Below are 23,458 nucleotides of genomic sequence, written 5' to 3'. Positions count from 1 at the left end.
AATAAATGGAAAGGATATTGCACTGGAAAAGTATAGTTTAGTCTTCATTTTTAATATGCCATTTTGTTTGCTTTTCTCTTTATGTGCTTTTGACAGATGAAGTCAGTAACAAAATAAAAAATTGAACAAAACAAAGCTTCAGATATATTTTGATGTGAGAGAAGGGTTGCATCTTTGAAGTTTTTTCAATTCAGTAAATGAAAAACTGTTGAGTTCCAGCTCACTTTAGAGGAGGTTCCTTTAGGTTCAATAGGTGCTGCATTTGTCAGAAGGAAAGAACGTGAGTTGTAAGAATTTTCACACTGGAAATAAGATACTAAGCACTTTTTTTTCCCTTTTCTAACTTTCCTAGAATTCATGTTAAAATTTAGTTATAGTTTTACTCAATAGTTTCAATCTGTGTATTTGTTAAAGAGGAGACTATTTTGATATGAACACTTCCTCTGGGAGATGACTTTGATAGTTACAATAAATTTCTGTTTCTCAAGATGACCGAGTCAGATGAGTACGTTTAATTATAGCTTTGAAACTATTTTTTAGTATCTCACAGGTGGTGAATTCTGGTGAACACATGCTGTGCTACATGCTGTAACCTATTTTTGCTTGCTGTATACCGGGTACTTTTCAAGTGATAGCTGCTAATTGGAGTTTTCCTGTTCCTTCTTCTGTTGCATCCTTTGGTTGAACAGCTTTCTGAGTGATCAGCAGAGTTACAATTCTGCCTTTAGTCCCTATGTGTATGGTATTTCTTAAAGCAGTATTACCTGACAAAACAAGGGAAGTCTTGAGACTGCCTGTGGAGGTGCTTTTTTTTTGTTTGTTTGTTTTTTAATTTGTTTTTATATTTATGTTCTGGACTCAGAGGAAGAAAATGGTGTTTTACTTTGTCTGCCAGTGTTAAGTGTGGTATTCTAAACACTCTGAAAGCACTGCCAATTCAGTTCAAGACGTGTGAGACACATAGAACAGTTCCTAATGTCTGATTTGTTTGCCTAGAAACTTTTAAAGAAAAGTTTATTTGTTTTAAATGCCAAACTTGCCATGGGGGAGATTTAAGTTTCATCATTCATTTGATTTGTTTTCTATCCAGAGTCCTTTGAGGTTGAATCACCATGTGGAAAAATCACTGGACCACTATATGTTATGATACACAGTGTGTGTGTTTTGGAGGTTCATAGATTGTTTTGGAGAAAGAGACCTAGAGGCACTTGAGTTATAGCTGCAGTGGGGCAGCCCAGGTGAAAAAAGAACTATGCAAAGCAGAGTCAAAAAGCAGCTTGAAAAGCCACAATAAAACATTTCAATTTAAGAATGTCAAAGTGTTTTGGTTTTGTTAGGCTAAAATTTAGAAATACATTTCAAAATAGCATTTCTGTAGCTTTTTCTTTTACATAACTTTCAATTATCAACACTTTTCTTTCTGGAAATAGAGAAAAAATCTAGATGACTTTTGTCAAGATGACAAAGAGTTAATTTATGAAACAAATGCCAAAAAGAGAGTTCTGAGTTACATTTTTATTTGTTTTTTTAGTAATAATTCCAATAATGTGATGGCTGCAAAGAAAGTAATGCCTCCTATTTTATGATGTTGGGCCACTCATCAGAGGGAAATATTGGTGGTCTGGCAGTATAACTTTCCCATCAGTATTCCATTATGTTTTGTTGCTGTGCAACAGCTTGCAGCAGAAGGGCAGTCTGACCAAATGGCATCTGGTGTGATAAGGTATATAAAGCAAAGGTGTGGAACTGAATTCCTTCATGTGGAACAAATGGCACCCGGTGGCATCCATTGACACTTTCTGAATGTTTATGGAGACCAAACAGTGGTTGTGAAGCCAGTGAGATGAAGGGTGGTGTTTCAGTAGTAGCAACAATGACATGAAAGACAAGTCATATACTGGACAGCCATGCACATCTATCTCGCCATAAAATGAGTATTTACAACAGGTCATCTGCACAAACTGGCTAATGGTGGTGACAGTGTTGAAAAATAGTATTTTGTAGCTGAGAATGTATTCTATCAAATAGTGCTATTGTGCTGTTCATATCTGTTGTTGTTTCCATTGAAATTAATAGGAGGCACTGCTTTTGGAGCAACCTACATGTTAACAAATAGTGTTAGCATATGAATAGAATGAGTTGGGGTTTTTTTTGGTAGTATTTATAACATAGTAGAGAGTGGTCTCAGACCCTCATGAACTTACAGTGAGACTGCTACCATTCAAATAGTTCAATTTTATTTAGATTTTATTACTGAAGTAAAAGGAAACTGTTATGTTCCCATTTTCAGTATTTGCCCTATTGCCAATAAGTAATGAAAGGCTATTTGTTTTTCTCCAGAAAAAGTAAAAAATATTGGAGTAGATAACACCTCTCATTCTCTTCCCCTTCTCAACACATAATGTACTAACTGAACTATTTATTTATTTTTAATAGGACAGTGATGGGGACAAAAGTGACGATAACTTGGTTGTTGATGTATCCAATGAGGTAACTTTTTTTGGATTTGTATAGTCTTAATGTTTGCTGCAATGTTAAGGGAAAACTACATTTAGATCTAAAAACAAACAAAAAACATGCAACAGTTTTTTGTTGTTGTTCTATGCTGACTGTGTCTTCTTCCTGATTGTGTTCCTAGCTCTTCCTTCCACTGCTTTAGATAGGTCTGTTCTCTCCGCAGTTATTTTCTAACATTTCGCAGCTGTTCTGTAGTGGAGAGAGTTCTGGTGAGGTGCAGGTGGCTGAGATTTGCAAACTGGTGTTTCCAAATGAAAAAGGGAAACAGTACTTGACCTAACGTGTAATAGTAGGAGTATTATTGAAAATGCTTTTAGGAGCCTAAAGATTAGTAATATTTTGACTACCTACTCTAAAGGCAGCATTTTCTGTATAGGCATATTAGGATGAAGTCAGTAAAAATCAGAATGAAGTCAGTCCACATTTCGTAGAGGTAGTAGTGACTTTGTATTTTTCTCTCCAAGACTGAGATTTGGCCGTGCAGTCATGGTGAAGGAACTGACCTTCTGTTTCTTCATCTTTTATTTTATGTAACAAAAAGATGTAGGAATCCAAACTATGCTGGATAAATTCCTACGCTGTGAAAAGCATGGGGAGAAATGCTGGGAGGAAATGTCTTCAGTAGCTTCAAGAGCCCAGATGATGTCAACAAAGTAGAAAAATGTGTATCCAGTTTGGGATTTCAGTGATCATTTCAGAAGTCCTGGTTAAAATGAAACTGCTCAATAATTAGCCAATAGACTTATTACCTTCTAGTGAAGACTGGTTAGTCCCTGATGCTACTCTCATGAGCCAGAGAAGCTTGGAGAACCTACAGAGGATGGTACCGTAGCTTACTGGGTAGTCTATTTTGGAATAAAGTAAATGCAAAAGGTACTTCTGGAAGACAGAAAGATAATCACTTGAGAAGTGATTTCAGTTTTAGGTAGATTTAAGGATTGAAGGTAAAAGAATTTAGAAAGAAGTAACAGATATACTACATAGATATACTTTATGTACTATGATAATGAAGTCTGCATCTCTCTCATTCTGAATAAAGAGATGAGCAAGGGGTGTATTCCCTAAAAGAAAATGAAATTAAATGGATGTTATTCTTATTTGAAATGATTGTATTCACTAGCAACACAGAACGTACATGGAAGCAATGTAAGATTATTGCAGTTATTGTATGATTACTGTAGTTATTGTAAGTTACTGTCTTGTTCATGTCAGTTATGTGACCTGTGTAAACCGAAGTCCTAATTCTAAGGCAAGTTCTATGCTTGGAATCAATTTATGGTATGTATTTATGGTTTTTGTAGTGTAGAATAAGTCCAGACTTATGCACTTACTTATGTCTATAATTGATGAAAGGATTTAAGGGCTTTTTTTTTGTTTTCTGTAGAGATTAAAAGCAAACTACTGTTTTATTCAAATATACTGTTTGAGTTCTTGGGATTTTTTTTTCCCCTCATTGATTCTTCAGTTGTATTGAGTACCAGCTCTTAATGGTTCTGTGCTGCTCTTCCTTTTTTATTCTTCTAGGATCCTTCATCTCCACGAGCAAGTCCTACTCATTCACCACGTGAAAATGGTATAGATAAAAGCCGCTTGCTTAAGAAAGATGCTTCTAGCAGTCCAGCATCTACAGCCTCTTCAGGAAGTTCCACTTCTCTCAAATCCAAAGAAATTAGTTTGGTGAGTATTATAAGCATTCTGTTCTCTAGGGAAATGTTCTTTTTCCTGTAAGGTCTAACTCTGCATTCTTCAGCAACAACTTTTTTGCAGAGAATCTGTAGCTTTAGAAATCTGAAGTACTGTTCTTTTATGCCACTCTAGTACCATTGAGCTTTTCTCCTCAGGAATAATTTCTTCATTTTTATTTTTTGTATCTCCTGCATTTCTGCCAAATAAGCTGAAAGTTTACTAGAAAACGCATGATTCACTTTAAAGTATTGCTGAAGAAGAAACATGATTGTGCTTTAACTCTTTTATAAATCTGAATGTAGTCACTAAGACGTTCCCTGGGTTTTTATTAAGTTCTTCTAAATGAACTGCTGCTGAAAAACTTTTCAAGGAATAAATATCTTGGTAAGATTTTATGTTGCAGTTTCTTTGATTACTATCAACTGTGGTGGTGCTTTGTTTTTACTTCAATTTGCTGTATCCAATAATAGTGATTTCACACTAATGAATGTGATGATGTATACTGTATTGTCCTGAAAAAAAATCTGTTTTTTTTTTATGCCAGTGGAAGAAAGAAAAATAACATTTCTTCGATTCTTGTTTTCTGCTTTGTTTGTTTGTTTGTTTGAATTCTGGCAGTAATAAAAAGGTTAGCATTTTTTTTCATAAGTTAATGTTGTCAGCATTGCAAGAATTTATGAAAATTGGCTGAGGGACTAAATAGTAGGTGCCCAGCATCCCAGCTGCTGTTGTGATAAATTGCGTAATATGGTTTGGATTAAAAATAATACTAATTTAATTTGTTTAACGATACCAGCATGAAAAAGCCAGTACGCCTGTTCTGAAATCCAGCACACCAACTCCTCGAAGTGATGTGCCAACTCCAGGCACTAGTGCAACTCCAGGACTTCGTCCTGGCCTTGGCAAACCTCCAACGATGGACCCTCTGGTTAACCAGGCTGGTAATGCATTACCTCTCAAGATTTTATAGTTCTAAGATTAATACCTTATTTAAACATGCATTTCCATGCAAATGCTAACCAAATGCTTTTTTCTTGATGTTGAGAGAACTTGATGAAATGCAGATGTTTGGATTATCAAGAGTTTGAATATCTTTCTATCTTTCATTCTTCTTTGTTTACTTTGTCCTTTATCTTTTTTGAAATATTCTGCAGACTGTACGCAGTGAAATATTTCTGAGAAGCATCTAGTACTTAGTCTGAATGCAATCACTTCTCCAGCTCTTTGTTTGAATCTACTAATATTTGCTGCAGTGTACATCTTGACAAATGCAGAGGGAAGTTTACTTTTGCTATTCAGGCTGGTACAGCAGAGTTACTTCAGACATGAGCTGTGTAAACCATGTCTGTCAGCTTTAGTGCTTAATTTGGCAAAGGAGAGATTAATGTAAACAGGGAAATATTACAGAAATGGAAACAGGCAATGCTAGAAGAGGTTGTTAGAAGTAATCACTGCGTACTGATCTCAGTAGACCTTATTTACATTGAGTGAAAAGAGGTGGTAGAAATGATAAATTATGGGAATGTTTCTTAGCTGTGTGTGTGTGTGTGTGTGTGAAGGGAAGGTTAGGTACCATAAGGTGAAATAAAAGACCTTTTTCTTGCCTGTGTGCATGGAAATCCAATAAAAATACTTGCTTTAATTGTTCTGTAGCTGCAGGTTTGCGCACACCTTTGGCTGTACAAGGGCCCTACCCTGCTCCGTTTGGAATGGTGCCTCATGCTGGCATGAATGGGGAACTAACCAGCCCAGGGGCAGCCTACGCCAGCCTGCACAACATGTCACCCCAGATGAGTGCTGCTGCCGCAGCAGCTGCCGTGGTTGCTTATGGAAGATCTCCTATGGTAGGCCACACTTTGCATGCAATCTCAATTGTGTGAGTTGCAGGTCTCTGAGGAAAGCTGCACGCTTCATTTAGCACTGTTGAATTCCCAAGTTATAACACTGCTAGAGGCTTGACTGCCTCACTGTGTGTTTCACTTTGCTTTGTGGCAGAAGAAACAAATCTGTACCTTGAGAACAAAGAATCTCAGTGTATTGATGTTTCATTTTTTTCTCATTGGTGCTTTGTCTAATTAATAAATGCCAAACTGTTTGCTTATGCTTTAAATGTTTTGGTAGATACATATCTCTTCACTGGTGCTGTGAACATCTGCTTTTCATTTGCTGAGCAAGATTTTGTGATCTGTACAGATGAACCAAATTAATTTTTAAGTGTGTAAAAGTCTTATTTTATCTACTTCTCTCTACTTGTATTGTGTTCCTTCTGAGTAAATCAACATGAGGAGTCTTAAATTTTTGTGATAAGGTGTTTTACAAGTAGTTGCTGTTGTAGCTGTAGTCACCAAATGGAGCATAGCAGTCATTACTGCTATCGATCAGAATAACCTGCGAGCCTGATATGACAAATATATGCATAGACCTATGCACCTGTGAGTTTGGAAGATTGGTCTTAAGCTTGTTATATTCTGTAGATGAAGCTACTTTCTCAAACTAGGAAAAAGTTATTTGAAAATGTGGAAATTCTGAATTGCTTAAGTTCTTCTTAAAGCAATAAGAATTTTATTTAGTGTACACTGGTCAGATAGAAAACGTGTATGTGGTCAAGAATTCCTTTTTGATTTATTTGGTCTTCATATTTATTCTGGACGTAACAGTTTAGTGCAGTTGCAGTATATAAAGACAGCCTGTGTAGTAGTGTTTTTAAGCAGTAAGTAAATCCACAAGCACCTTGTAGTGCAACTCTGTGAGACATCTCCTAGCCGATGTACTCATGCAGCACAGAGCCATGCAGAGCTACTGGTGGGGACCTGAAGCTGCTTTTGAGTCACACACTGTGCCTGTGTGTGTCAGTGACTGCTGCCATCAGACAGTGTGGCTTCATGCAATGTGTGGGCCCTTCAGCTCTAGGGCAAGCTTCATGCTAACATGCCAGTCTGTGTATATGATGCTTACTGTTGTGAATATGCGATGTGCTTTATGTGTTTCTCTTTAAATATGAATACTTCTAGCAGAAGTATGTTGGGGTTGGAACTTCTTGTTTTGTCTGTCCCTACTCACTTAGCTAATAGTATTGGTAAAAGCTGTATTTTGGTTAAATGCATATCTTGGTGAGAAGTTTTGCTGAATTAAAAATTGCAAGTGTGATTTTTAATTTCTTTTCCATTGCCAGGTTGGGTTTGATCCTCCTCCTCACATGAGAGTACCTGGAATCCCTCCAAATCTGGCAGGGATTCCTGGGGGAAAACCGTAAGTAACTTCTTAACAGTTTTTGGTAACAACCACAACATTTAGAGAGAATACAGATGTCTTGTGTCTGTGAAGAAAAATTCCAAAGGACACAGTGTCTGCTTGTTCCCTTGAGATTCTTTTTAGACTTCTACTGTCAGTTGTTACAACATGCAAATTCTAGAATGGTAGTCACTGTGCCACCAAACAGGTGTGCAAATAGCTATTTCCAAGGAAAAGCTGTTGAAGTTAAATCCTATTTGTTTGTTTAATTTTCCTGTTCATAAAGGAAGTAAAAGGAAATGCAAACTGGAAGATAGTTGTAAAATGTGTAAGAAAAAACAGATTGAAAGTCAAGTTTTGACTGTACCAAGTATAAAGACTCTTTGTCTGGCACTTGTTTTAAAGGCATGAGTATTTGAAATGATTTAATTTAGCAACTGATGCACACCTCATATAATGGACCAAACTTTAAAAAATGTTTGTGTAAGTATGCAGCTGGAGAGCAAAAAGATGAGGAACCCTTTGTGTAATAGAAGGCACATAGATTATATGTTGGTTAACTTACACAGCAAAATCTTTTTATTGAAGAATTTTAATTATTAATTAAAGGGATGCTTAAATGAAATTCTGCTGTGATGACTTATAGAGGCAGCAGAAATAAATTCATGATAACACTTTGTGTCAACGTATTTATTTTCCCCAGTAAGTTAGTTCTAGTAGGATGGGGAAACTGAGATTATCTGTTTTCTTGGGACCACCTCATTTTTGGCCTATCTTCACTCTTGTTATTCAGTCCTGACTTGTCTTTCATCAAAAGGCTGCAGTTAGATTAGCACCTTACTATCTAGGTACATCATTTTGAAAACATCATTTTGAAACCAGCTTAACAATTCCTGCTACCAGTGCCTAAGTCATCTGCTGCATGCTGTCTTCTATACCAATCTATACCTATAAGATTTTTTGGGAATTAAATGGTTTAATTTTTCCTTCTGCAGCTTCTTAAACAAATCAGAATCTACTGTCTATATCATAAGAAACATACTGTTGAAAGTTATATGTATAAACACACATACTTGTTTGTCTTCATATTGAACTCAATACGTACTGAAAAGTTGTAGTGTAATATCTGATTCAATAATTCAAACATCCTTGGAAGTGTTCACCACTTTGCAGGCATAATATATGTGCCTTCTTGTACTCTTTTTCCACAGTGGTATGAAAGCAGAAGGCTTCTTATATTAGATTATCCATCCTAGGTATGTCTTTATTTTTATCCACCATTCTTCTGAGAACCAGCATAGCTATCTCTTGGCAATGTGAGAAACCTGTTAGGTCTTGGATTTACTTGAAGAAAACTTGGTGGTATGTTGACAAGACTACTGATGTGAGGATTCTGTGTTGGTGTTATGTATCAGATGGTAGTTTGTTTAAATTTAGCACAATAAGGAACATGCTTTGTTCTTAAAATATTCTGTTAAGGGTCAAACTTATTCTTGCTGACTTCAGCAGAATTTGATATCCTTACATAAAACGTTCTAAGAGATCACATAATGTGATGGCTGTAAGCTTTTACTTCTAACCAAATATATTCACAAGCTTTCAGTGACATTTTCCATTATTCCATGCCGGGCCACATAAACTATGAAAACTGATTTTTCTTCGTCTGGGACTGTTCTGTGACTGAATCCTAATTGTTGCTTTTCTTGAGGCTCAAAAACAGTGCTTGTGGAATATAAACCTTTGTATTATGGTATTTTATAGCCAAATTATAATCTGTGTTGATTTTTTAATTTAGTTTGTTCAGTACTTTATTTGTACTGCTTCACTGATCACTAGCTTTGAAATGTAGTCTCTACTCTTCTGTTGATTTGATTGATGTGTTCCATAATCTTTTTCATGGTCATAGGAGCCAGTCATCTCCTGTAAAGGAATTTACTTGCTTATCTTCATTATATGTGTATCAAATCTGAAATTTCAGACATTATCACTGGCATGACCACAGTTCAACTTTAGAATCATCTGTCTTCATCTTGTTTGTCTGCATCTAGCTAGATGCAGTCCTAGTTGCACATCCTGCAATGTCTTTCAAGTCTTCCTTATGCAAGTCTCCGGTATTGTCCATACAGAGTACAGGTGTTACTTACTCAGGCAAAATAGTCAAGAACTCTTGGTTTACTTTCAAAATCTTACCTAAGAGTAAACTAAGATGCCTCACTGAACTTATTCTTTGAGATCTGGAGTTTTAGTAGGTGGTACAGAACATTTCAGATTAAGCTACTTGTTAGTGAATATATACTCACTGTTGCATTTTTTTAACAACAACTTTGTAGAGACTGTTTGTTTGCCCAGCCTTGCTTCCAAGAGAAAATCATGTTTCTTCCTAAAGGAGCGACGCATCTGGTAGCATCTAATTTTATTTAATCCCTATGTATTCTGGGATCTGTTAGTAGCATAGCTAGCTAGAAATCAGTAGCCTCTGAAGAACCCTTGGTACTTGTGCATAATACACCCCTTGTGATCCAAGCAGAGATGGTCAGAGACCTACTCCTCCATCTGAACTGCCACAAGTCCATGGGACCACATGGGATCCACCCAAGGGTGCTGAGGGAGCTGGCAGAGGTGATTGCCAAGATGCTTTCTGCCATCTATTAGCATTTCTGGTTATCTGGAGAGGTCCCACAAGATTGGAGGCTTGCCGATGTGACTCCCATCTACAAGAAAGGCCATAAGGAAGACCCGGGGAACTACAGGCCTGTCAGCCTGACCTCGGTATCAGGGAAAGTTATGGAGAAGATGATCTTGAGGGAGATCACATCGCACATGCACGGCAACCAGGGGATCAGACCCAGCCAGCAAGGGTTCACCAAGGGCAAGTCGTGCTTGTCCAACCTCATCTCCTTCTATGACTGGGTGACCAGACTGGTAGATGAGGGAAAGGCTGTTGATGTAGTCTACCTGGACTTCAGCAAGGCCTTTGAAACGGTCTCCCACAGTATTCTCCTGGGGAAACTGGCAGCCTGTGGTGTGGACAGGTGAGGCCATTCAGAGGGATCTGGATAGGCTGAATAGCTGGGCTGAGCTCAATGGGATGAGGTTCAATAAGGCCAAGTGCCGAGTCCTGCACTTTGGCCACAATAACCCCATGCAATGCTATAGGCTTGGGGCAGAATGGCTTGAAGAATGTAGAGAGGAAAAGAACCTAGGGCTGTTGGTTGATGCTTGCCTTAACATGAGCCGGCAGTGTGCCCAGGTGGCCAAGAAGGCCAACAGCATCCTGGCCTGTATTAGAAATAGTGTAGCCAGCAGGAGCAGGGAGGTGATCATCCCCCTGTACTCAGCTCTGGTGCGGCCGCACCTCGAGTACTGTGTTCAGTTTTGGGCCCCTCACTACAAGAAGGACATTGAGGCCCTGGAGCGTGTTCAGAGAAGGGCAACAAAAGTGGTGAGAGGTCTGGAGCACAAGTCTTATGAGGAGCGGCTGAGGGAGCTGGGATTGTTTAGTCTGGAGAAAAGGAGTCTCAGAGGAGACCTTATTGCACTCTACCACTTCCTGAAGGGGGATTGTGGTGAGGAGGGGGTGGGCCTCTTCTCCCTGATAAATAATGACAGGACCTGAGGGAATGGCCACAAGTTGTGCCGGGGAAGATTTAGATTAGATTTGAGGAAACATTTTTTCTCTGAAAGAGTGGTCAGGCACTGGAATGGCCTGCCTAGGGAGGTGGTTGAGGCACCGTCCCTAGCGCTGTTCAAGAAGCGTTTAGATGAGGTGCTAAGGGATTTGATTTAGTAGTTCATTGGGTAGGGATAGTGATAGGAGGATGGTTGGACTAGATGATCTTGTAGGTCCTTTCCAACTTAATGAACCTGTGAACCCACTCATACTCTTTTATCTGCTCTTAACAAGGGAATATACTCTGAAAATCTTGTCGTTGTTTGCCTTGTTTTGTAATTATGCTAGATGTCTTTACTACAGTCTTTTTGTCTTCCTGAATGTGAATCTGACAGTTTTATTCCCTTCAAAATTATTAGCAATTGTATATTTGGGCAATCAATGTAGCAATCTAGAAAGCTTGAAGTCTTCACTAATTCCATATTTGTATAACTGAGCTAGGCTTTGCATTCAATAACAAGTAGTTTATTCTTGGTTTCAGTGTGGCTTCTTACCAGTAAGTTATTCTTCTCTTAGTAATTGCTCTTGCTTTTTGTTTTTTGTTCCCTCCTAACTTTTCAAATTGCCTTAAGCAATCATAATCTCATCAGTAATTACCTGTCTCTTTGTTGCTAGTGCTAGGGGGAAATCACTCCTATTTTGGACATAGACATTTGATGTCACTCATGCACTCTGGTTTTTGATGCATTTAACTATGTGTGGTTCTTGGTGTGTTGCTACAAACACGTTTCTTGCTTTGCATAGCCTGTCTAGAAAAGTAATAATTTAGCTTTCAGTATTCTTGAGGATTTCCCCATAATGTGAACCGCATGTTCTAATAGTTGGATGAGCAATCAAGCATAGATTTTCAAGCTTATGAATGAGACTTAAGTCCACAGTATTGTTCACCTGGTATCTATAACTTTGAGGTAATGGTTATATTAAGAACAATCATGTTTCTCAAAATTCATGCTTTAACTAAAATTACATTTTAATTGTTTTATACAGACACTGACAGAGATATTTTTTTTTCCTTTTAGTAGTAAAAGGGAATTTCGTTTGGTGATTGTTAGCTTTTGCAAGTTCAAGTTAAATGATGACTTTTCAGTGTTTTCAGAATAAGTATAGTATACTATTAGAATTGCTAGAGAGGAAAAAATAATTTTTTCTGTTAACCCAATCATTACATTTGTTCAGTGAATATACAATGAGAAATATTTTAAGGAGTGTTAATTTTATTGTATTCTAGAATAAAATATAGGTTTCCCACTTGCTTTTTGTCACTTTCTAAATGTTTCTAGAGTTCACTCTGTGGATGTGAGTACACTGAGGTGGTGAGTGGTGCCCTTCAGCAGTGATGACTGTGACAGGGGGTCACCTTCACTGGTGCAGAACTTTACGAGCTCAGCATGCAAGCTTCTGTTTGTTGCTGGCAAAAATGCATAGCTAACAGTAGTACCTATTTTGAAAAATAGTGTTTTGTGGCTGAGAATTTGCTTGATACTATTTGTATTATTGCGTTCTTTGCATCAGATGTAGTTTCCATGAAAATAAATAGGAGGCATTACTTTCAGAATGACTCATCATTCAGAAACCACTTTCATCAACAGAGGGAACTGTCAGCTTCTGTGTTCTGCAGCTAGAGTATTTTTGTGCCAGTTAAAGCATTCCATTTGAATTAGAGAGATGAAATGGGCGTCTTTTTTTTTTTTTTGTATCATAATATTTTAAGTTCACAGGAAGTGCATACCTTTTATCTGTCATTAAAATAATAGGTAGGTATTTCAGCTGTTTTGCTATGTTCTTGACCAGTGAGTTAATGTGTAAGCCTAAGTTGTGTAAAAATTTATTTGAAAAGGAGGAGGAAATGGTTCTGCCTCCTGTCAGCAAGTCAGAGAATACTCTTATAATTGTTCTTTCTGTTCTAAACTTTGTTCTGGAAATTGTTCTTCACACCAGTACAGATCTTTTATTGTATTATTTCAATATTTCCATAATAATTATCTATATTTACATTTGCATTTAAATATCAATTGATATATTCTTAGAATCTTGGGATCATGGATTTCTTTGGGCTGGAAGAGATGTTTTTGATCATCCAGTTCCCATGCCCTTGCTGTGGGCAGGAACACCTTCACTTGATAAAGTTGCCCGAAGCCAGATTCAACCTGGCCTTGAATAATTCCATGGGTGGGGTATCCACAGCTTCTCTGAGCAAACTGTTCCAGTGTCTCATCAACCTTACAGAGAAGAATAATTTCTTCCTTATATCTAATCTAAGCCTGTGTAGGGCGCATAATTCAAAAGGATGGAATTCAGAGGAGATATCACGGAAGATGGTACATTTCTGTAAGGCTTTATATAGATGATACACAGACTACTGGTAAGTAAAGGGTGGCTCACCTTTTACAATGGTTGAGGCTCACCGTTGACTCCACACAGAAGGGATCTCCAACAAGAGATCCTTCCCTGTTGGTGGTCAGCCCTTAAGTGGGTCTGGGAGAGGTGTAGCCAGGCTTCACCCCTTCCAATCACACAGGTATATCACCTTCACCTGTGCCCCTGCGGCTGACTCAGTGCTTGCCTCAGGTGATCAATCAGTGGTTCATGCCGTGATTCAGCAGTTCCCAGACAACCTGCCATCTTTTAGATTATAGAAACATTCCTCCTGGTATCTGCCCACATAAGAAGTCACTTTCCATCTTTTTTGTTAGTCCCCTCTAAGTACTGAAAGGATGCAGTGAAGTCTCTTGAAGCCTTGTCTACTCCAGGTTAAAACAGCCCAGCTCCCTCAACCTGTCTTCACAGGAGATGTGCTCCAACCCTCTGAATATCTCCGTGGCTCTCCCCTGGACCTACTTTAATAGCTCCACATCTTTCTCATGCTGGAGGACCCAGACCTGAATGCAGTACTCTTGAGTGGGGCATCACAAGGGCAGAGAAGAAGGGAACAATCACCTCCCTCTCCCTGTTGGCCACCCCTCTTTTGATGCAGCTGAGGATACTGTTGGTCTTCTGGACTGCGAGTACACACTGCTGGCTCATGTCCACCTTTTCATCTACCAGAACTCCTAAGACTGGTCTGCTGTCAAGGAAATCTTCCCTGACTAAGCAGAAGTTCAGCTAGAAGACATAGACATCTTTCCTAATCAACTAATAATCAACTGATGCAGTCATTATAGAGGAGCACCAAGCACGATCTGCCCTTGATGAAGCCATGCTGGCTATCACAGATCACCTCCATATCTTGCATGGGCCATGACATAGGTTCTAGAAGGATTTGTTCCATAATCTTCCCAAGCACTAAAGTGAATCTCATAAGCCTTTGCTTTCCTAGATTTTTCCTTCTTCTCTTCTTAGTAGTAAGAGTGATGGTTACCATTTTTCCAAGTATGGGGAGCTTTACCTAACAGCCATGAATTTTTAAATATGACGGAGAGTGACTTGCCAACTACATCAGCCAGTTCCTTCAGGACTGTGGAAGTCATGGCATCAGGTCCTATATGCCTGACCATGATGGTAAAACTGAAGCTACTAATATGATATATAACCAGACTTCGTGAATATACTAGTAAGATTATGTTTAATTAAAAATACATTGGGATAAATTTCTGGCATTTCAGAACAGAAAAGCCATCTTAATGCTACAGTGTACATGAAACACTTCAAAAATGTTCCTATTGTCTTTTTCCCACCCCATTTCAGCAAGAACTATGAAAGCTGTGCATATGCTCAGAAGCATTTCAAAACATGAGTTGTTTAAGTGCTTTGAATTGATCAGAACATTTACCTTGTAGTCACCTGTAGGATGGTTAGAACAAAAAGTACAAGTGGATTATTCATCTTGAAAGTAATAGGGAAAATTGCTCAATACTTGTTTAATTGTTTTTCTTCTGTCCATAATAATAATAAGGGCAGGATGAGACTTCAAAGTTTTGCAATTCTATGTACTCTGTTAAGAAATAACATATTGATCCGTAGCCTAGGTTTTAAGCCGCACAAATGCTGTGACTCTTTAGTTCTGTACCTGAACATAAGCAGGTTCAGCCTTGAGCAGTTTATTGCTATTTCTCTTCTTCCTCACTCATCCTTTGTCTCATCTGTTCACTGAATAGCTGCTCAGTTTTGTCTCATCTTTGCAAAAGCTTCCTCTGTAAGCCTTTATTGTTTTTGTAATTCTTTATACAAAAAAAAAAAAAAAGGAGGAAAAAGGGGAAAGGATTCCATTGGAAGAGATGCATCTGATACACTTCGTAGCTTGTATACACATAAGAGAGTAAACTTCCTTATCTGGCATTTCTCATCATTTTTATTTGTCATCTGTTTTGTTTCCTTATTCTCCATTTGTGTGTTCTCTGAGCATATCTTCAGTTCACTTGTCCAACCACAAAACATGAATAAGGTACAGAAATTGCGTGTGTATGCACTTGACTTCTTTGATTTATAGCAGTTATTGTCAACTACCTTTTGCCCTTCCTCTCTGATGAAGACTGTGGTATTGCTTTGTGCAACACTACTGTTATCTTCTGTATGAAATAAAAACAGAGTCCTCTCTGTTTTCTTCTGACTGTCTTCCTCTCAGGTCCTGAGCATACTCAGTTCCTTTAGGAAACAAGCCCAGGTACATTGTGATGTCTGTTACAGATCCAGAAATCTTACTCATTTCTTTCTTTCAAACTGTGCAATACTTAGAAACATGCAGTAAAATAGTTGAAAACTACTCGCTTAGCACAAAAAATTAAATTACCCACTGTTTGGTCTGTTGAAGATCAATGTAATGCTTTAACTTGAAGTGCAGGAACTGAAGATTTATGAGGAAGAAGTCCAGAGCACAAAAAATATATTAGAAAAAATAACAGTATAATTGGGAGAAGGTAACTTTTTAGTAAAATCATTACTTGTTTTTCACCACTTTGCTCCCTTCAATAAGAGTACAGTGAATGTAATAGCAGTGTCTCACCAGTATAATAAAAACAACTTAGTAGTAGTATTTTCATTATTTTTAAGAAGAAACGAAAAATACCAATCTGAAACCTTTATTTGTTGTTTTTTGTGCCCTGGTCTTCCTGTTGAACTGAACTGAATGCATATAATTGTGTACTTTCCCTGGGGAGTAGTGGTTTATTCATTGCGGGGACTCACTTCCTCAACCTTTAGTTTTCATATACTCAATACCATGCAGTATGTAGATACAGACATTGCAGAAGTGGTACAACTACCTGTGAAACTAAGCCTTTCAGCTGTTCCAAAATACTTATTCAAAGAAATATGTTCATGAGAAGATGGTGTCAGCATTTTCATGAAAGAGTGAACATGGACTCTGAATGTTTCCATTTTGTGTACAAAACTAGTTCCCAGCTGGAAAGAGAGATATTAACACAGCCAGTACTAATGTTGAAAATGAGGTGCTGAAATAGGTTGACGACAAGTTTAACTTATATCTTCATGGTAACAGATGCAACCCTCATGGAGTATATCTGAAAGTTGATCAGGGAATGATGCTGCAGGACTTGTGCTGAGGCTCAGAACCACTGGCTAGAAAGCAGCAGCTGAGATATCTGTTTATGGCCCAGGTGGCAGAGTAATGGCCATGACTGTGATCCATAGAGTTAATAGGAGATTTTAATGTGCTTCTCCACTGCACAAATAGTTTAGGTGAGACATGAAAGCTGCAAACAGCTGTTGTGAATACTGTTCTTCCTCTGAGATTTCTATTACCTCATGTTATTTGGCTTTGTAGCTTTATCAGTCTTTTTCATATGAAAATTAAAGAAAGAAAACACAAACTACTGTCTTATTCTGGCATTTCAGCACTATATCTTTGCTGATGTATTTTTTTTTCTTCTCCTTTCTTTCCCCAAAAAGAGCCTACTCCTTTCATGTCACTGCAGATGGCCAGATGCAGCCTGTTCCTTTCCCTCCCGATGCCCTCATCGGTCCAGGAATCCCTCGCCATGCCCGTCAGATTAACACTCTGAATCATGGGGAAGTTGTGTGTGCAGTTACCATCAGCAACCCCACAAGACATGTGTACACGGGTGGCAAGGGGTGTGTCAAAGTCTGGGATATCAGCCAGCCTGGGAACAAGAGCCCTGTCTCTCAACTCGACTGCCTGGTAAGTGAACAGGAACTAATATAGAAGGGTAACTTCTCCTTGGAGACTCAATAAGGAAATAGCTGTCCTTGTCTGGATTTTGTTCATATTATAAGGAAATAGCAGGCAGTTATGTTTCCTGCTTTATTATTTAACTGTCTTTCTTTTAAACACTGAACAGGTGGTGTTTCAGAGAAGAGGACTGGTTTATTTAGGGATAAATGTCATCGCGAAGGGTCAAATAATAGATAAGACTTCTGAGAAACTATGTGATTCTTTCCCTGTCCAAGTCATGCTGGTGGTTTTTGCACTTCATGGCTTTAAAAGGAAGCCTGTCTGAGACAGGGATATTCCATAATGTTTCGCTCATACCAGAAGCCACGGTGTTTTTTGTTATAGGAGGGTAGTAGCCACATGAAGAAGTAGTGTGACAAAGTAGCAAGATTACTTTGTGTTGCTGCACTTTTGTTAGTTTCTTTTCATATCTGGTAGGTGCAAGCTGATTTATTTCCAGTTAGTTGAAAAGCTAAATAAATAATTTAAAAATCTTAAATATAAGATGGTCCTTACACTAAAACATCATAGATATTTGGAAAGAGGCAAATCAGTGAAATGTTAACTGAGAATGTCACAAAACACAGTAATATATATTAGCAATTAAAGTAATTCTCACATGTTGATGATAGTAAATGTACTTGTTATTGTTTTTTTGAGCTTTTACTTCTCATTTGCTGTTATGCCCACACCAGTTGTCCAGTAGTATTATATGTATAGTTAAATACGTATTCTGTTTTGTGGCAGGTTTGTTGTTGGATGCTCAGTCCTAGCTGCCTTCATTTTAGTTACGGAGCTGTATGGCTGCCAGTAGCTAAGCTGACATTCTCAGCTTACTGTTTCCTCTGTGTGATTTTAAAACAAACAAATGAGCAAAAACACAAATAAAACCACCACTAACCACAAAGCAAACAAACAAACAAAAACCCATAGTAATAGAAATGACTTTGATTTCTACTTAGTGTTGTGGGTCTTTTTGTTTTGAGTTATTGATCCTATCACTGCATTTCTTACAGACTGTTACGATGTAGGACTGCTGATATGCTTAAGAAGTCAGCTCTGTAATATGTAAAGGTTGAAGTCTTTTCCACCTCTAAATCCTCTATAGTATTTGTGTCAGCAATAGTATCAAAAATGTGAAATCAGTATCAGTGTGACAGGAGTAATGCTGAGCAAGAGAACCAACATAAATCCAGTAGGAGAATATTATAACTCAATATTTTCACTTTAAAGTGATGCATGTAAAATATTATTTAAAAGAAAATTAATATATGAAAGACATGAGACTTCAACTGTGTTTCCATAAGTGGTTGCTTAGATATCACATGAGAAGTCACTTTGTTTTTTGAAAATACTCCAGTGATGCTGCTAATTGTAATTCATGGGAGTGCACTTTCTCAAGTGCAAGCTTACTTTGGCACTGTCTTAGTGTAATGAGATAGAAGACTTGCAATTCATCAGGTTTGAGAAAGTTAGTAATGAGAAGTCGACATTTGAAACCTTTTAGGGTATGCTGATTTCTCTTCTGTACTTTGGTACTGGAAAAAATTGCTTACTGTTTACTTAGATGCAGACAATCATATTAGTGGTCATTATTGGCAGGCATGTATTAACATAACGGAGATGATTTGTGTTGTACAGAACAGAGATAACTACATCCGCTCTTGTAAATTACTGCCTGATGGATGCACCCTAATAGTTGGCGGGGAAGCCAGCACATTATCCATATGGGACCTGGCAGCGCCAACTCCTCGTATAAAAGCAGAGCTTACATCCTCAGCTCCTGCCTGCTACGCTCTGGCTATCAGCCCCGATTCCAAGGTGTGCTTTTCCTGCTGCAGTGATGGGAACATTGCAGTGTGGGATCTGCACAATCAGACATTGGTCAGGTGAGTATTGCTTGTTTTCTGTAAACTTTAATAAATTAAATTTAGTCTTTGAGCAGCTAAATAAATATTCATCTCCCTGAATAATGGCTCAGGATAGCAATGTAAATAGTCTTTCTTATCCAAAGAATTAGGTTGGTGCTCAAGTTGGGCTACAAAATATTTCTGGTAGCTTCAGGCTGTCTTAGAAGATGTTCTTCGAGGGCCTTACAGGTTGTTTTGTAACCTCTTGAAGTCAGTGTAGAAGTTCTTGTTGGTTTCATGTACTGGGCTTTGTCTGCAGGTTTCAACAAGCAGCATTTCTGCTATGTAGGGAACTCTCAGAAGTCTCTTGTTTTCATTTATTTTAAGCCTTACTGAATAATAAAGAAAAATTTCACTTTGTAATTAGTGACAATAGGTAATAAAATTAAGCTTCCAAAAGTACTTGAAAACCTAGAACAGTTCTTTAGGAAAGATGTTTGATGTCTTCATAAAAGGAAGATACTTGAGTTTCTGGGGAGGATTTTGATCTCCAAAGCTATCAGAATGGTTTGTGGAGGCTATAATAAATATAGTGCTACATATGCTACTTCTGAAATACTTCCTTTAAACCTTAATTATAGTGTCTTGCTGGTCAATATTTAGCGTTAGTGCTATGACAGAAAAAACAAAACAAAACAACCCACAAATGTTTGAGTTGACTCTTAGCATCTGGTTGTGTGATTTTACCAGAAGGTGAATTTGGTTCAAACTTATCAAGATCATGATGGCTTTTACAGTATAACAAAAATGGAGAACCTAAACTGGAAAAGACCATGATACTTTAGAGGATTTGAATGTATTCACCAAAGAAGCTGCTTTGTCTGCTCCAGTTTAATTTATTTACTGTATATCAGTAGTAAGCCTATAAGCCTAAATCTATGTGCAGAGATCCATATTAATTTATGAGAAAATTTGACTTTCTGCTGAATTTCTATGATGAAGAAAACAACTTTAGTTATGTAGAGTCTCAAATTGCCTTCTAAGTGCTTAGGCTCTGTAAAGGGTTCTATCCATCTGTGATTGTTTTGAATGAATGTTAAAAGTTACTTTTTCTCACACTGTTTGTGATCTTTCTGGGTGATAACGTGGAAGCTATGAATGTGCCATGTGACCCTTCTGTGGCACCTCATAATGAGTCATACCTCACACTCCCAAGCTAGCTGCCTTTTTCTCCCTTCCCTCCACCTTTGATGCTGAGGCATAGAATTTTCCTAAATTTAATTGCTGATTAAAAACATGGATGACTTCTGCCAAAGGGTTAAGGAAAACATGACATTTTGGTTGCTGAAAGCTGGAATTTCGTAATGAGAAGATTTTGAAGCAAAATGTATTGTCTAGTTATTTTGTGATCTCCTGCCCAGAGAATGCAACTTTGCTGATTCAGCAGTATATGTGCATGACAGTCTGGGTCCTTTTCTGGATCCCCTCACTCTTTATCGTATTGCCAAATTAAAATACAGTAGTTGTTTTCTGAAACTGGGGGAGTTTTATTCCCTCAGCTTTTGTTTTGTTTTAGTCTATGCTGTCCTTTATTGCTTTTTAACTGTAGTTACTCAGAAGCATTTATTTAAAAAATATATATATTTAAAAAAAAAACCTTTTTGAAACATGAGAAAATATTTGTCCATCTAGCTATGATGCAATCGAATTTCTGTAGCACCTGGAAAATATTTTTGTTGTATTTCATTCCAACTTAGAGGGTGGGACTGATATTTGCCCATCAGCAGACACAGATGACACACATGCAGAGTCCAAAACCAACACCACAGTAGTGTTTACCTTGTGCTCTGGCAGGAAATCATTATTCAATCTGGTTTGTTTTATCAGGCAATTTCAGGGCCACACAGATGGGGCCAGCTGTATTGACATTTCTAATGATGGTACCAAACTCTGGACAGGAGGTTTGGATAACACTGTCAGATCCTGGGACTTGAGAGAAGGAAGACAGCTACAACAGCATGACTTCACATCACAGGTAACTGGATTTTCCTACAACTCACAGGGGAGAGGAACAGGCAAGCATTTATGAAGAAGACTGGGAAACGTATCCCAGTGCAACTGATGAATTTTAGATAGCTTGTTTTGTTTGCTCTGGCTATTGACAGCATGGTACTTTGAAGCTTTCTTAAGTTTAACTGCTTTGGAACAAAACAGTAGGCTGACTCTACTTTCTGTCCCTATTTTTCTAAAGTTAGTAGGTAAGAACGGGTTATTTAGTCACTAGAATTTTGACAAGGAGTCTCACTATGGAACTTTGACAGTTCAATCTTGCCCTTTTCTCTTCCTCTCCTCATTCATTTAGCACTATTAGGAAAAAATAAAAACTTTAAATGTTGTGTAATTTTCAGATATTTTCCCTTGGTTATTGTCCAACTGGTGAATGGCTAGCTGTGGGAATGGAGAGCAGCAATGTGGAAGTGCTACATGTAAATAAACCAGACAAATATCAGCTGCATCTTCATGAGAGTTGTGTATTGTCACTCAAATTTGCTTACTGTGGTAAGTTTCCATGCAGACAGAACTGCAGGTCTGCACTCTTAATTCATGCTTCCTTCATTAGTAACTTCACTGTCATAACTTCTGATAATCAAAATTTATTTATTGTCTCTGTTTCTTAGTTTACAAATAAATAGCTCTGCTTTATAAATATAAATATACTTACCTACAAATAACTGACTTCATTATTAATTTATTTGAAGTCTGCTGTAAAGTCTGAGCGGTGTATAAAAGGCTGTTTCTTTTCATAAGGGGATCTCTTGGATGTAATACACTATAAAAACATGATGTGTCCATGTTGATTGTAAGCAGAAATACTGTGCTGATTAGTGGTAAGAGCTTTGTGTAGCTGTAATTAGCCAACAGATTTCAATCTGACCTCACATCTGTCAGATGTCTGCTTCATGTGTTTTCACAGTTCCTCTCTTTCATACTCTAGGTAAATGGTTTGTGAGTACTGGGAAGGATAACCTTCTCAATGCATGGAGAACTCCTTATGGAGCCAGTATATTCCAGGTGAGGATGACGCTGCTCTTAAATAAATTACTAGCACTCTGCAAGTCCCAAGAGTGGACACAAATCTCTTTACCTATGTGATCTACCTAAAATGGGATGCTGAGATGAGGGTAGTAGCCTTTTTTTAATCATGTATTATATATCTATTTTTCTTCTAGTCCAAAGAATCTTCATCAGTGCTTAGCTGTGACATCTCTGTGGATGATAAATACATAGTCACTGGCTCTGGAGACAAAAAAGCTACAGTCTATGAAGTTATCTACTGAAAATGTGATGGGGATATAACTTTTAGAAGTTGAACTGGGCCAAAATTGTTCTTACTTGTAGAATTAGAAAGGTTTTGCCTTTTGAAAAGGAATTAAAGTATTAAGGTTCCAGACCTTGTGATGAAACTACTCCAGTTCTTCAAAACAGAAGGCAACATCCAGCAACTTAAGTATTGGCTGTGTGGACCAAACAGAACACAGAAGCAAGATGGACAGATGTAGCCTAGGTTTTTGACATAGTTTTAAAAGCCGAGTCTGCTAAAGAATGTTGAAGCCTTTTTATTTTATTTTTTCTTTCTTTATGACCTCATGCAAATTGTTCTCATTGCCTGAATATGGGGATAACCTTTCTGTTCCTTGCAATTCAATTTGCATCCTGTCCTGTGTAGAGCAGTGATGTCTCAGATGAACTTGTTTCCTGGTTTTGCATCTTGTGATATGTTTTTGTATTTTTGTTGAAGGTCAAACATTTGTATAAATTGTAAATATATTTAGTTTCATACAGTAAAGGCTTTAGTATGAACGACCACTCTTCTTTCCCCCTTCCTCTTCCCACTCTTCTTCCCTCCCACTCCTCACCCTCGCTTATTTAAAAAAACCTTTTTGGGGATATAAGTACCTTTTTAGAAGCAAAAGCAAACACTATGTATAGTTTGAAAACTGTGTCTTATTCTTTATAACTCTTCCTAGATTCCTTTATCGTACTTCGAAGTAATTGTTTTGACATATTAGGGTATCAAATCCAATAGATACTGTCTTGTGCTTCAGGAAAACTAAAAGGCAATTTTGTACTAATTATAGTGTAAATATAAAAATTGAACGTTTCATAAAGTTGTGCAGTTTATTTTAAGTTTATTGTGATGTCCCATGTATATGTTCTTTGGCAGATGCATTAATATGTGCCTGATCATAATTCTTCCATTCATCTCTAGAAGAGATTCCTTCTTTCTCCCTCAGCTGAACAGAATTCATGAAGGACTACGTTTCAATTAAGTACATCAGAAGCTTTATTCATTAAACTGAAGAATTCTATGATTAA

General features: G+C 37.7%; 1 protein-coding gene across 3 annotated transcripts in view; it reads left to right on the top strand.

Moving 5' to 3' along the window:
* The window catches only part of TLE1 (TLE family member 1, transcriptional corepressor), a 71,194-nt gene extending 47,944 nt beyond the window's left edge, over positions 1 to 23,250 (top strand). For all 3 annotated transcript variants that reach the window (XM_065745560.1, XM_065745559.1, XM_065745561.1), the window contains 11 exons: positions 2,437 to 2,490; positions 4,042 to 4,194; positions 5,000 to 5,144; positions 5,857 to 6,047; positions 7,376 to 7,452; positions 16,949 to 17,198; positions 18,873 to 19,120; positions 20,969 to 21,116; positions 21,490 to 21,640; positions 22,077 to 22,153; positions 22,312 to 23,250. In XM_065745560.1, coding sequence (XP_065601632.1) covers positions 2,437 to 2,490; positions 4,042 to 4,194; positions 5,000 to 5,144; positions 5,857 to 6,047; positions 7,376 to 7,452; positions 16,949 to 17,198; positions 18,873 to 19,120; positions 20,969 to 21,116; positions 21,490 to 21,640; positions 22,077 to 22,153; positions 22,312 to 22,419 — 1,602 coding nt within the window. In that variant the 3' untranslated portion in view covers positions 22,420 to 23,250. The remainder of the gene's footprint in view (positions 1 to 2,436; positions 2,491 to 4,041; positions 4,195 to 4,999; positions 5,145 to 5,856; positions 6,048 to 7,375; positions 7,453 to 16,948; positions 17,199 to 18,872; positions 19,121 to 20,968; positions 21,117 to 21,489; positions 21,641 to 22,076; positions 22,154 to 22,311) is intronic.
* The last annotated feature ends 208 nt before the right edge of the window (positions 23,251 to 23,458 follow it).

This window comes from Cyrtonyx montezumae, unplaced genomic scaffold (genome assembly GCF_038088225.1).
Source record: "Cyrtonyx montezumae isolate F1298 unplaced genomic scaffold, pur_monq_1.0 scaffold_36, whole genome shotgun sequence".
Lineage (NCBI taxonomy): Eukaryota > Metazoa > Chordata > Aves > Galliformes > Odontophoridae > Cyrtonyx > Cyrtonyx montezumae.
Note: the sequence above shows the minus strand (reverse complement) of the source record. Positions and strands in the feature narration are given on the sequence as shown.